At 45.0% G+C, this 14,944-nt stretch overlaps 1 protein-coding gene across 2 annotated transcripts in view; it reads right to left on the reverse strand.

Annotated features, from left to right (window-relative positions):
- Positions 1–9,235: 9,235 nt before the first annotated feature.
- The window catches only part of CLPX (caseinolytic mitochondrial matrix peptidase chaperone subunit X), a 36,852-nt gene continuing 31,143 nt past the window's right edge, over positions 9,236–14,944 (reverse strand). For both annotated transcript variants that reach the window (XM_077263329.1, XM_077263330.1), the window contains 4 exons: positions 12,669–12,968; positions 12,489–12,581; positions 12,199–12,305; positions 9,236–11,346 (listed from right to left, as the gene is read on the reverse strand). In XM_077263329.1, coding sequence (XP_077119444.1) covers positions 11,256–11,346; positions 12,199–12,305; positions 12,489–12,581; positions 12,669–12,968 — 591 coding nt within the window. In that variant the 3' untranslated portion in view covers positions 9,236–11,255. The remainder of the gene's footprint in view (positions 11,347–12,198; positions 12,306–12,488; positions 12,582–12,668; positions 12,969–14,944) is intronic.

Here is a 14,944-nt window from a genome sequence, read left to right on the forward strand (position 1 = left end):
AAGAGGACTGTTCCTCTTTAAGGATCTTCATTATGCAATCCACAGATAGTTGTTTATGTGCTTCTAGTAATTTAGGGTTACATGCTGGACATCTCCTTGGTTTCTTTTGAGAGGAGAAACCAGATCCAAAAGGGGGCTCCTCTGTCCTAAGTTTAAGAGACAGGATACCTAACTTTAAAAAAAAAAAACTCCAAAGCTCTAATGGGGGGATTTACTAGGGCCAATGGAGTTAAGTTACACTGCCCAGGATTGTTGGGATGGTGACTCTGAGCGAGCAGGATTAACTATGTACACCCAATACACCTGTAAATACCATTTTTATAGGATCTTGCCTTATCACAGGTGTTTAGGAAGTTCACCATCCGAATTTCCCTTTGTTCCATGTTGGAATGCAAGCTGCACTGTCGAAATCCAAGGTTCCCCTCAAAACCGAAAAGGAGTTTCACCCTGGACCGCACGACTCATCAAAAGGGGCTGGAAAGGCGTTCCACACTGGAACGTGGCACTGGAAGCACAGCCAGAGGATGCAGCGTGGTGCACTGCCAAGAGCCCGTAGAGGGAAGTGGCAGTCGTCAGAAGCCACTTCCCGCTCTACAGACCTGGCTGAGGGACCTCTACCCAGTGAGGTACCAGCCTGGAGGATCTTCACAGCAGGGAAGGAGAGAGATTGATACCCCCATCCCCAAGCTCACAGGTAAACATTTGCACTGATGCGCTCTCCTCTCTTGCATCTGATGGTGAGGTGGAGGGTGGCTTTTAACCTCTTGTGTTTCCTGTCCCTAGAGGATGTGATGGACTAACTCCTGTCGTGCCGTCATAAGGGACGTCCTGGGAAAAACATGCTTTATTCCACCTTGCAACCATTATTACATTGTTTCCAGCTCAACATGAAAGATTGGGTAAGATGTTCTCTTTAAAATCGTTAGAATTAAGAGTATTTTAGTATTTCTACATTCACATTTTATTTTTACATTTGTGTTTCGGTCCTATTTTTGATGTTGCTTACAAATCGTAGGCGAAGGGTGGTCAGTGTCGAAGACTGTGGTCACCACCATGGGCAGGTGCAAGATTCCAGCATACTAATTCTTAGAGATGGGAGTACCCGAACAGTAAAGTTCAGCAACCGTACCGAACACAGACTTCTTTAGGAAGTCTGTGTTACTGTTTGGGCTCGGATTCCCGACCACCAGGATTCCCAAACACCGCTTTTGATCAACGGTGAAATCATCCCCGCTGGTAAGATAGCCGTGGTGCCCATGCCATCAAAAGAAAGCGTGAGCGCTCAGCTTTGATCAGAGGTATAAAGTTTACTGCCAGTCACTGGTGTCAGCTGATGGGACTACTGTTCCCATCATCCGCCTGCTGCTGCTAATAACAGCGAGAGCATGAGCGGCTGATGGGAGTACTCATTAGGTGGCTCCTGCGCTGTAAATAAATACGGTAATTAAAAAAAATAAATAAATACCGGCATGGCTTCCCCTGTATTTTTTATAACCAGCCAGGCAAAAAGCTCACAGGTAGGGGCTGCAACCCTCAGCTTCAGCAAGGCTGGTTATCAAGAATAGAGGGGACCCTACTCCGTATTTTTTTTTTTTTTTTGTTAATTTTTTTCTTAATAGCTATATTTGGGAGCCATTTTTTGGAAGTTTTATTTTATTTTTTTTAAAATACAAAATACTAGTCACCCACCAATAATTGCTGTTCTTTAACACCTTAAGGACTAGACCTAAGCGGGCCTTAAAGTTTACATATTTTTTACAGGCATGCACCCGGAGCCATAATATAGTCATGCCTTGTAGACATAGCTTTAGAAGGCATTTTTTTTTGTATTTGTCAGTGGCATCATGTTCGGGTACACCCAAACCAATACCAAATGTCGTAACTCTTTATGGGAAGAAATAGAACAAATGAAAACAGTCTCTTACTTTAATATTTTGCGGTTTTCATTTGCTAGTCCTTACTTTATTCTGTGGATCAGCACGGCTATGGTAATATCCCATTTATGTCATTTTGTTTCTGTAAAATGTCTGAAAACATTCTGTTGGCCAAAAAAAACCCAAAGAAACAAAAAAAACAAAACACAAAAAAAAAAAACACACTAGTTATGGTATCGCCAAGTTCTGAGAGTCATAACTACCGAAATACTTTTCTGGCAGCAGCGCTACCTGATTTTTTTTCATTTTTTTTTTTTCGGGTACGACAAGATTTAGTTTTCATTGGTCCCATTTTTGGGTAGATACAAACTGTAATATAAAAATGATCAGAAGTTATGAGGGGAATTTAAAAAAAAAAAAAAAAAAGAGAACCAATTCGCATTTTTATTTTATTTTGTTTTTAAATAAAGACCCATCACCATTTTAGTATGATAAATTTCACTTTTTTTTTCTGGGACAGTAGAGAATACAAAATTCAATTACTTTTTTCAGATGTAGAAGAATAGAAAGTAAAAGTCTGAACACACTCTCTGGGGAAATGAGGGAAACAAAAAAAAAAAAAAAAAAAACAATTTACAAAAAACCAATGCCATAATTGCTTTTTTTGGGCGGGGACATTGTCTGTGCAGGATAGATGGAGCTATATCTTTATAGTACTGGTTAATACAATTCCAATGATGCCCACTGCCCAATTTACTTTCATTACTCTTGCATTAAAAAAAAAACCAAACCTTTAAAATCATAAAGCCATATTTTGATTATTTTTCAAAGTACCGAGTTCAATAGGGGCTTTTTTTTTTTTTTTGAGTAACAAGCTGTAGTTTAATGATAAACCCATTTTCTCAGTCGCCCATGACAGCACAACCAGAGAGATGGAGTCCGCCCTTCAGGGACAGGAAACCCTACCGAATAAAAGGGCGGTACCTCTCTCCTGCCTCAGTTTTGTTTCCTGTCCCTGACAGGCGAACACTCAGGATCGGTACCTGTGATCCGGAGCCGACCAGTGGGGGTATGACGGCGGGGAGGCCCCTGTCACCGCTGGCTCGGTGTCCGACGCCGCCGCTTCTGGGTCCGATGGGGCTGCAGAGTGAGCGGAGGGAAGCGCCGCTGCCTCCCCAGATTGGGGTAGGGGCTTAGGGACCCGGCGTGCCTCTGCAGAGAGGCCTGCTCCGGAGCGACGGCCTGGTGTGTGAGAGCACCAAGATGGCCGCCGCACCGGATATAGATACATCCACTTCCGGGTCCTGGGGAATGCGCATGCGCACTGGGGACCAGCGCTTCCCTGCAAACGCAGCCTGGAGGAGGGGAGTTCGGCGCGCATTTTAAAAAGCACAGCTGTGTGAGCGCTCGTCGCTGCATACAGTCCCATTATGGCGGACAGCGATGAGCAGCTCCAGTCAGCACAGCCCTTACAGCCAGTGCAGCTACCACAGCGTCACCAGCGCAAGTCGGGCGGAAGGACATCTGCAGGCACCCGAAGTTCCCGTTCCAGGAGCCATTCTACGCCGCAGAGTAAAGCCTCCAAAATGTCCAGCCAGCCGGCACCTTCTACTTCGGGTCTCATTCAAGATCCCGTGCCTCCTCCAGAACTGGTATTTGTAGCTGAGCAAGATGGGTGAGTGATCTTCGTGAAAGTTCACTAAATAATTAGGGTCCCCCTTTTCCGTTTGTTTTTTAGGCAAGGAAAAAAACGGAAAAAACCAAACATAGAGACTGCCCCTTATGTGGAGAACCCCTAGCTCAGAGCTGGGATAAAAAACTATGCGGTTCCTGTATAGGTCAAGTCCTCTGTGAAGAAACCCCTAGTTTTGCCTCTGAATTACGCTCGGTAATTAGATCAGAGGTAGAAACGGCGTTTAAATCCCTTAAAGGGGAGGGGGTTAAGGAGAGAACACCTGTCCCCCTGTCTCGTTCTGATCCTTCTAGTTCTGATGAGGATGTGTCAGACAAGGAAGGTTCCTCCTTCTCCTCAGATACTGAGAGTGGAGGCCGTCACTGTTTCCCCTTAGACGAAATAGATGCCCTCGTAAAGACTGTAAGATCTACAATGGGGGTTCTAGACCCACGTCCTGATAAAACGGTGCAGGACATTATGTTTGGCGGCCTGGGCCAGAAAAAACGCAGAGTTTTTCCACTTAATGAAAATGTGCAAGCCCTGATTAAAAAGGAGTGGGAGAAGCCAGAAAGAAAAAACTCATCTGTACCCTCCCTTAAAAGGAAATATCCCTTTGCGGAAGATGATTCTATAGCATGGGATAAAGCCCCTAAACTTGACGTGGCAGTCGCTAAAGCGTCAAAGAAGTTTGCTCTGCCCTTTGAAGACATGGGTACGCTAAAAGACCCTCTTGATAAAAGAGCCGACACCTTCCTAAAAGGAGCTTGGGAGTCAGCAGGGGGATGTTTGAGACCTGCCATAGCGGCCGCATGTACTTCCAGATCTCTGATGATTTGGTTAGACAATCTGGAGAAACAGCTAAGGGATGGAGTATCCCGGCAAAAAATAATTGAGTCAATTCCCATGATTAGAGGAGCGGCAGCCTTCTTGGCTGACTCTTCGGCGGATTCTATAAAACTGACTTCGAAATCGGCAGCCCTGTCCAATGCAGCGCGTAGAACGCTGTGGCTGAAAAACTGGCCAGGTGATCTACAAACGAAACAAAAACTTTGCTCAATCCCATGTGAGGGGAAATTTCTGTTTGGAGAAACCCTCGATGACATCTTACAAAAAGCTGGGGATAAGAAGAAGGGGTTCCCTAACCTGGCCGCTCCATATGTCAGGCGGCCCTTTCGGAACAGGAAATTTTTCCGCAGACGCCCCCCTAGAGAACAGAACAGGTGGGAGGAGGGGAGAAATAAAGATAGAGGCTTCCTCTTTGGCAACTCCCCCAGAAATAAAAAAAACCCTAAATGACACCTCACCCAGGGTGGGAGGGAGACTGTCTCATTACCTTCCGGCCTGGGAAAAAATCTCCTCCAGTTCTTGGATTCTAAACCTAATAAAAATGGGACTTCAATTAAACTTTACCAACCTTCCTCCCCAACACTACGTGGTCACTCCATTGAAACCCTCAGGGAGACAACAACAAGCCCTGGAAATAGAAATCTCAAAACTCATATCCAAAGATGTGATCCGAGAAGTTCCGTTCCTGGAAAGAGGGAGAGGATTTTTTTCCCCACTGTTCCTGATTCCAAAGCCGGACGGTTCCTTCCGTACAATAATAAATCTCCGGAAATTAAACACCTATGTAAGGAATCAAACATTCAAAATGGAATCGATAAGATCCACAATAAAAAACCTGTTTCCAAGTTGTTTCATGGTAGTGTTGGATCTCAGCGACGCGTACTATCACGTCCCCATCCACAAAAACTCACAGAAATACCTCAGACTAGCAGTGGTCATGGAGGGAGTAGTGAGAGAATATCAGTACAAGGCCCTTCCGTTTGGCATTTCAGTAGCGCCCCGTGTTTTTACCAAGGTGGTAGCAGAAATGATGGCACACATAAGGGAGGAAGACGTGATTATAATACCTTACCTAGACGACTTCCTGATTATCAGCAACACAGCCCAACATTGCCGCCAACAGTGCAGCAGAGTGATAAAAACTCTAACGGAATTAGGTTGGCTCCTGAATCTCGAGAAGTCGAAACTAGAACCAACCATGGTACAAGAGTTTCTGGGCCTAACTCTCGACTCGGTTTTACAGGAATGTCGCCTTCCAAACTTAAAGATACAAAAAATACTAAGCATTGTGTCAGCAGCTCGTTCAAACCCTCATATGACCTTAAGGGGAGCAATGTCACTACTGGGGTCCCTTTCTGCCTGTCTCCCGGCAGTACAGTGGGCTCAGATCCACACGAGAGACCTCCAGTGGGATGTCCTAAAAAATCAGCTCATACTGAAGGGAAGCCTGGAAGGTCGCATGACTCTAAGTTCAAACACTATTCGTTCCCTAGACTGGTGGCTAGATCCCAACAATCTATCAAAGGGAGTTCCATGGGTGATAGATACACATCGAGTAGTCACCACGGACGCCAGTCCCACGGGGTGGGGAGCTCACCTGGGAAACAGTGTTACTCAGGGGGTCTGGACAGATCGAGAATACCAGGTATCCTCAAATCAAAAGGAACTATGCGCAGTAAGCCACGCTCTATCAGTTTTTCTTCCCCAACTAAGGGGACAGCATGTCCGGGTTTTCTCGGACAATCAAGTAGTAGTGGCCTACCTGAACCACCAGGGGGGAACCAGATCACGAGCCCTGATGGACACTACTTCCCAAATCTTCGCCCTAGCCGAACATCACTTCCTATCCCTCTCGGCGTTACACATAAGGGGCATAGTAAACAAAAAGGCAGACTTCCTAAGCCGTACCCAGCTGAAACAGGGGGAATGGGCTCTGAACCAAAGGGTCTTCGATCAGATCACAAAAATCTGGGGAGTACCGACAATAGACCTTTTCGCCACTCCAGAGAACAGGAAGGTAAAACAGTATTGTTCTCTAGACCACAGAGGGAACCCCCGAGCACTAGATGCATTCTCGATTCCCTGGACTCACGGTCTGACATATGCCTTTCCCCCTCATATACTTATACCAGCAGTCCTACGGAAGATAAGACAGGACAGGGCGAGAATCATTCTAATAGCCCCGTTCTGGCCCAAAAGGGCCTGGTTTTCCTGGCTGAGAATCCTATCGGTCACGGATCCCTGGGTCCTTCCGGATATTCCGGACCTCTTATCTCAAGGGCCGGTGTTCCACCCTCAGTCGACAAATCTACACCTGACAGCGTGGAACTTGAGAGGTCACTGCTAAGGGCAAAGGGCTTCTCAGATAATGTAGTGTCCACACTATTAAAAAGTAGGAAAACAGTAACAACTAGAATCTATGGTAAAACTTGGAAGAAGTTTCTGTCCACCTCTGGTGTAACACTACAAGATGGGGTTCCAATAAACAAAATATTAGAATTCCTACAGAGAGGCTTGGATATGGGTCTAGCAGTGAGCACCTTAAAGGTACAAGTAGCGGCCTTAGGGGCATTATATAATGATAGTATTGCCACTAACCCATGGGTAGCAAGGTTCATTAAAGCTGCAACACGTTCTAGGCCACTAAAAATCAAAAGCCCTCCGTCCTGGGACTTAAATTTGGTTCTTTCAGCTATGACTGAACCCCCATTTGAACCTATAGATTCAATACCGCTTAAAATCTTATCCCTTAAAATGGCCCTTCTTACAGCTCTAACATCTGCCCGTAGGATTAGTGACCTTCAGGCTCTATCTGCGAACCCCCCATTTACACAAATAATGGATGATAGGGTAGTATTGAGGACAGATCCTGCTTATCTACCCAAAATGGCTTCCAATTTCCATAGATCCCAGGAAATAATCCTTCCGTCCTTCTGCCCAAACCCAAAAAATCAAAAGGAGGAAAAATTCCACACCTTAGATGTGAGAAGGTGTCTTATACACTACCTAGAGTCATCCCGTCAGTGTAGGAAGGAAGGCTGTCTTTTTATCTGCTTTCAGGGGCCTAGAAAAGGACTCAAAGCCTCCAAAGGCACTATAGCTCGTTGGGTCACTGATGCGATAGCCTTGGCATACTCGTCCACGGGAAATGCAGTTCCTGAAGGACTCAAGGCACACTCTACAAGGGCTATGGCGACCTCCTGGGCCGAAAGGTCGGAGGTACCAATAGATAAAATCTGTAAAGCGGCCACCTGGTCAACACCTTCAACCTTCTTTAGGCACTATCGCTTGGACTTAGCCTCTTCGTCGGACTTAACCTTCGGAAGAAGGGTCTTACAGGCTGTGGTCCCTCCCTAAAGCAATAATCTCTGCAATTCTCTCTGGTTGTGCTGTCATGGGCGACTGAGAAAGTCGTAGTTACTCACCGATAACGGTGTTTCTCAGAGCCCATGACAGCACCTGCTTATTCCCCCCCTTATCACGTGTGCGGTGAGCACCTTATACAAAGTGTGTGTTTTGATTTAGACACGGTGTAATCTTCATAAGTATTTTGCTAAAAATATGTGTATTTCTTGTTGTCACTAACCTGGAGGACCTCTGATGCTCTGTAAACTAAACTGAGGCAGGAGAGAGGTACCGCCCTTTTATTCGGTAGGGTTTCCTGTCCCTGAAGGGCGGACTCCATCTCTCTGGTTGTGCTGTCATGGGCTCTGAGAAACACCGTTATCGGTGAGTAACTACGACTTTTCATTTTCTTTTTATGCATGGCAGAATGCACCAAAACGTACAGTTCTGCTTCATTATATTGTGGTGTTCAGTGGGTGGAATAAAAAAAAAATATATATATGTCTTTTTGAATGCACTGTTATTTTGGATACAGGGATACTAGATCTTTTTTATTTGAATAAATAACTTCTGAAAAATCTCATTTTTTTATATTTCTTTTTAATGCTTAAAATATTGTAAAAAAAAGTTAAGTTCTACAAGGGCTGTGTAACAAATAGGCAGGATAATGATCTGTACTGCACATCACCATTACAGTGACAGGCTGTCTAACAGAATGTGCCTCACGGTCTATTAAAGGGACTGTCAGCACAAACTGACTGGTCAAAGTTCAGGTGCTTCACGGTGAGGGTCAATCATATAAATACATCTTCCCACCTGCTTGGTTTCCATCTCTACCCTTCTCTGATGCCAGAGTTGTCAAAAGAAGGGGGCAAGTGGAGAAAGACCTTTACGGCTCTTTTCCATTTGCGAGAAACACGTCTGTGTCTCGCAGGTGAAAACCAAGCTCTGCCGCTGGCACTTTGGAGCGGAGCGTGCAGCTGCATGTATTCCTATGCGGCCGCACGCTCCGCTCTGGAGTGCCGGCGCCAGAGCTTGGTTTTCACATGCGAGACACGGACATTTAACTCGCAAGTGGAAAGGAGCCCTAAGGCGTTAATCCATGGCAGACCTGTAGGTCATCTTTAGGTCTCCAGGTGCCAAAGCAATCACTGGTTCCTTGGGATCGCACTGCAGGGAGCCGATGGAGTGATAAGAGGGAGCGATATCCTGTTTCACTCTATACTCAGGTTGACAGATGGAAAGTAAACAGTTAATTAGCCTGTTGCCAGGTGAATCTCTAATTTCAAGTCCTAATGGAAAGTGGCACTGACCATTAGCATGTGAAAGTCAATGCAGTGACGAGAAGCGGTTAACCATCTTCTATGATTGCCATGCCCCTATACCAGCCATACTTTGTTTCTTCTGGTAATTGAGCAGTGCTTGTGTATAGCTGTAAATGTATAGTCAGCCTCCCCATAAATTAATTTTAACTCTGTTCCACCAGCATCAAATCCACAGGAAATAAAAAGTTTTAATTTGTTTAAAGGAACAATAAAACTTGAACATGAAAGCCCTTCAGCGTCACAAACATTTTGGCTAAAGACGTTTATTCAGGTGAAAGTTATATGGAATTAACATTATCTTAGCCAAGTTTCTGTGAAATTCTAAAATCATAAAACAGGAAAAAAAAAACAAAAAAAAAAAACCCAAACAATTAGCAGACAAGTATTTTTTTCTATAACTTAAAAGCTTTTCATATCAACCCTGTCACTACTGTGGGGTCCGCAGCATGATATAATACATTTCCAGCAGGAAATTAATTACAAAAAAAAAATCAATCAAATATGATTGCATGAAGAACCCACAATCCCTTTACTATAGAGGTGTATATGGGAAATGCAGAATTTGTAGAAGGGTTTTAATTAGACCGGCTACCTAGAAGCCGGCTACCAGCCAGAGAACCAGCTACCTAGAAGCCGGCTACCAGCCAGAGAACCAGCTACCTAGAAGCCGGCTACCAGCCAGAGAACCAGCTACCTAGTAGCCGGCTACCAGCCAGAGAACCAGCTACCTAGAAGCCAGCTACCAGCCAGAGAACCAGCTACCTAGAAGCCGGCTACCAGCCTGAGAACCAGCAACCAGCCTGAGAACCAGCTACCTAGAAGCCGGCTACCAGCCTGAGAACCAGCTACCTAGAAGCCGGCTACCAGCCTGAGAACCAGCTACCTAGAAGAAGGCTACCAGCCTGAGAACCAGCTACCTAGAAGCCGGCTACCAGCCTGAGAACCAGCTACCTAGAAGCCGGCTACCAGCCTGAGGACCAGCTACCTAGAAGCTGGCTACCAGCCTGAGGACCAGCTACCTAGAAGCCGGCTACCAGCCTGAGAACCAGCGACCAGCCTGAGAACCAGCTACCTAGAAGCCGGCTACCAGCCTGAGAACCAGCTACCTAGAAGCCGGCTACCAGCCTGAGAACCAGCTACCTAGAAGCCGGCTACCAGCCTGAGAACCAGCTACCTAGAAGCCGGCTACCAGCCTGAGAACCAGCTACCTAGAAGCCGGCTACCAGCCTGAGGACCAGCTACCTAGAAGCTGGCTACCAGCCTGAGGACCAGCTACCTAGAAGCCGGCTACCAGCCTGAGGACACTTTGTAATGAACCACAGATGCAGCATGTTGTATTGTCTCGGTTCTGTGGTCCATGTAACGTCTGCATTTAGAGCAGGTATAACTTCTTATAGGAAGGTGCCTATATTATACCAACATGCACGATAGTTTCCATTGCATTATGTCAAGTAGTGAAAATGAGGGGCCATAGGCACATGTAAAGCATCTATTGGTATGAACCTATACCAATGAAGGTAAGGAAGGAGGTCAAGGTGTTACCCATATTCCTAGTAGATATAAATTATAGCATTGGTGGAGAATCTTTAGCATTCATGTAAGGTTCCAGTTGAGACATAACATTTAAAAAAAAAAAAAAACAAAAACAAAAACACAGGTCTCTGAACGTACTTTAAATGCCAACACTAATGGAAATTGAGTTAGTGATATGGCGAGAGACCCCCATATGTAGCCCCAACATTAGAGATGGTGCGACTCAATTCACAATCAGTAGAGAAGTCACACCGGTAATCTGTGACCAACGCAGGGCTCCCGCTGTCTGGCACAAATTACCGGCACGGCCACTGGACCAGTTGATAAGCACCACCTCTATCCGACATGTTTTAGTGGCGTGCACATCTGCACTACAAAACTGTAAATGAACCACGGCTATTCCCAGTAAATTAAGCTTTAGGAAATGTTAACAAAAAGGTCCTTGGTGTATAAAAGCCCCGAATAATGTACACTGGTACTGTCTGACTTGCAGAAATGCTGCTCTCTACAGTAAAAATGTGAAGTTCCTTAAAATTAGTTTCTTGGTTTGTTCTCCCAAAAGCGAGTTTTCCCAAGTAATAAAAGTTACACTAATTATTGTGAAAAGTGTTTTTCGCTAAAGGGCAATAAGCAATTTTAACACTGAAGGAGAACGGTCTAATTGTTTGCTGCATCAGCCTGCCGAGACCAGCCCTCCTCCTCCACTCCAGAGTCGTACTCCTCCTCCGTCACTTCTTTGTTTTGTGTTCTAAGGAGAAAAAATGAGAACAAATTATGTAGATTCAAGACAAAGTATCCTCCATTTCATTTTCGTTTCATAAATTGGAGGCAATGTAAAACACAAATGCGGAGTCCGCTTCTAAAAAACCACAAATGAATACAACACAAGAAAACTTATGTCTGTACTGACAGAATGACAGAGACCTTTTTGGCAGTAGCAATGAAGGAGTGTCATTGACAGAAAGGTGTCATATGATTATACTTTACAGGAAACAATGGAGTGCAGCCCCCCCCTGGAAAACGATCAGCAGCCCAGAAAGCGCAGGACTGATCACATCCTTTATATTGCTAAAAAATCATTATTGGCAGCTCATATCCCCACGTAAAAGGGGATCTGCTACTGACAGTATGCAATTCTGCTGAGGGCCAAATGATGGCATTGACGTTCATTCTTTAAAAGTTCATTTTAAATCAATAGATCTTGGAATAATACCAGGATCCACAATTTTGATGTGTTTAAATAAGATGTTCCTGTGCGGAGCTAATATATATATATAATTTTTTTTTTTGAGGAAGGAAAACGGGAGTGTACAGGCATCACAGCACAGGGTCACGGCTGATTCTTCCTAGCCTAGAGCAGAACTCAGCAGCCCCTAATCTACCAGGGAGAAAGAAAGTTTCTCATTCTGCCTATCAGTGCAGGTCCCATTGGAAGAACCTCCAAAGAAACTATGCATCACCGACTGTGGGTAGGCAATAATATGTTTTAGCACAACAACCCCTTTAATGACTACCTGCCAATTCGGTTTAGCCTGACGTGGAAGCCATTACACAAGTACTGGTTGATATTTCCCATAAAGCAGCAAGGACTTTGACTTACCGAATATAACCTGGCTCTTTTTTACCATCAACCACTTCCTGGTCCACCTCAACACAAATTATGTCAGAGTTTGGAACTTCAAACATGGGCTCAAGAAGGAGTTTTTCCTTTGAGGAAAAAAAAAAAAAAAAAGTTACTTTTTCTCCTACATTTAAAGACAGCAAGTTAGAGCTGCAGAGTTTAGCTTGGAGGTCACAGAGGCGCAGCCAGTGCCCCGTTACATCTAGGTCATGTGCCTGTAAACTGGCAGACACCCAACAAGGGAACAGATTGTGTTCGCGCCGACCTACCATGATAGAGCGGAGGCCTCTAGCACCAGTTTTACGTTCAAGAGCCAGTCTGGCAATAGCCCGCAGAGCGCCTTCAGTGACATTTAATTCACACTGAAAAGATAAAAACGGGGAGCGGGTTAAAAAAAAAACAAAAAAAAAAACAAAACACAATATCATCAAAAGCAATTTAAAGCCAACCTTGTCCATGCTGAACAAAGCCTGGTATTGTGGCACCACGGCATTGCGCGGCTCTGTGAGGATGCGTACAAGTGTTTGTTCATCAAGGCTGTGGAGGGGCACCACTACGGGAAGGCGGCCCACGAACTCCGGGATCATGCCAAACTCAATGAGGTCCCTTGCTTCCACGTGGCGCAGCAGCCGGTCCTTCTCTTCAATGTCTTGTACTGCATTCGATTCAGCACTGTTATTCGCCAGATCTGCTGCTGCAGCGGCTCTACGGCCCTTCCCCAGATTAGAGGCGATGCCGAACCCCAAATACTGAAAGGCAGAGAGAAAACAAAAGGGTAACATGAGAAGAAAGGCAGTATTGTACTTTATACAATGCCAGTAACATCTGCAGATGTACGTTTCCAGGGAATCACAGCCTGTACATGTGCATTACCCATGTGGCACAGCATGGACTCTCCTCCGTGCAGAAAGGTCTTTAGTGGTCCCCGGAGGAGAAATCCACATCTGCCTTGAAAATAAGACTTGGCTATTTTGTCCCCCAGAAATCCTATAGAAGTATATGGAGAAAGCTACACACCTATGGCTATGCAAAACCCTCATCTGTCAGACATTAATACTACGTGGATGTCTCGGAAATACGAATAAGGGGGTCTGCCATGTAAGATTACACATGAATTCCTGACTACAAGGTCCTCTCGGTGATCAGAATGAGATCACCCAATTCAATTCTCTTTTCAGAAAATACACCATTTTGTAAAGCTAAAACCAGAGCGGGAAGAACAAAACATGTGAATGAATATTCTCTTGTGAACCTGGTCTGAAAAATAGATGTGTGTTGTACCTCCGATCACAAAGGCATTAATGGATATTCATACACAAACGCGCTTCTGTCTGATGCAGATGTGTCCTGGGTGGAGAAAGGCTCTGCCTTAAACTAAGATTTGGGGAGCGGTGTAAGTGTCAGAAGTCAAGATATAGTAGATATGTACGGTATATATGGCCATCCTCAAATGATAGCATACTTGGGAAGGTTGGGGGGGGCCCAAGTGTCACATTTTTATGTAACAGCATTGTGACGGGATTCGTTGTACTTTATGATGCAGATTACATGTTATTTTTTTTGTATTTTTTTTTTTAAACCTGTTTTTCCACATCTATTGCAAGTCTATGGGAAAAATCTGCACATAAAATCTGTATACCTGCAAGAGAAAATAACTTGTTGCAGACTTAAGAAAAAAAAAAACAGTGGGCAGGAGATTTCTAAACTCCACTTTGCTAGGACTGTGAAATGATGTGTTTATTTACCCAGTCAAAATACAAAGCCTCAAAAAACTCACCAAAACTAAATCATGGGAACTTGACCCATATACGCCAATATTTCTTTTTACACTGACCTGAGATAATAAGAGAATAGCATCCCCATGCAGGCGACAATCCCTATTGGCCAGAGCTGCCACTAGGAATTTTGGGGCCCCATACTGGTGAAATTTTCGGGGCCCCCTTGAGACTCCGCCCAGGCTCTACCCCTCGAACTGTCCACAGACCCATCGCTCTCTTGGAAAAACTCCACTTCTCACCAATCACACATAAAGGCCGGGGTCACACTTGCGAGTTCGATGTTTGAAACTTGCGCGAGAAACTCGCATCAAGTCCATGGCACTGCCGCCAGCACTCGGGACCGGAGCGTGAGGCTGCATAGAAATACATGCAGCTGCAAACTCCGGTCCAGAGTGCCGGCAGCAGTGCCATGGACTTGATGCGAGTTTCTCGCATTGAATTCGCAAGTGTGACCCTGGCCTAACAGTTCCCAACACCAGGTCACACATACATGGCCAGCAGCTTTTGTTTTGGCCAAAAGATTTTTTTTTTAAGCCTCCACCACGACAAGGTAGACTCTTTTGGCCCAGCTCTACTCTAACCTATTAATAATTTGTTATAATATCCAATACAATTGTGGCATATTTTTATTTATTTTTAAATTTTTAAAACGACCAATAATATCACAAACATGGGACAAATACCGCCACGCCATGTCAAGACCACATATTACTACCACAGTGACCGAATATCACATACAAGCAACAAATACCGCAACAACATGACCAGACCATCTGTACCATGACCCTACTCCATCTGTCCCATGATCCTGCCCCATTGTATCCATCCTGTCCCATGATTCTGTCCCATCTGTCTCCATCCTGCCGCATCAGCCTCCATTCTTGCCCCCTGTGCCTCCATTCTTCCCCCAGTGTCTCCCATCCTGCCCCCCGTACCGCTTTCACTAA

Source organism: Ranitomeya variabilis, chromosome 5 (assembly GCF_051348905.1).
Source record: "Ranitomeya variabilis isolate aRanVar5 chromosome 5, aRanVar5.hap1, whole genome shotgun sequence".
NCBI lineage: Eukaryota > Metazoa > Chordata > Amphibia > Anura > Dendrobatidae > Ranitomeya > Ranitomeya variabilis.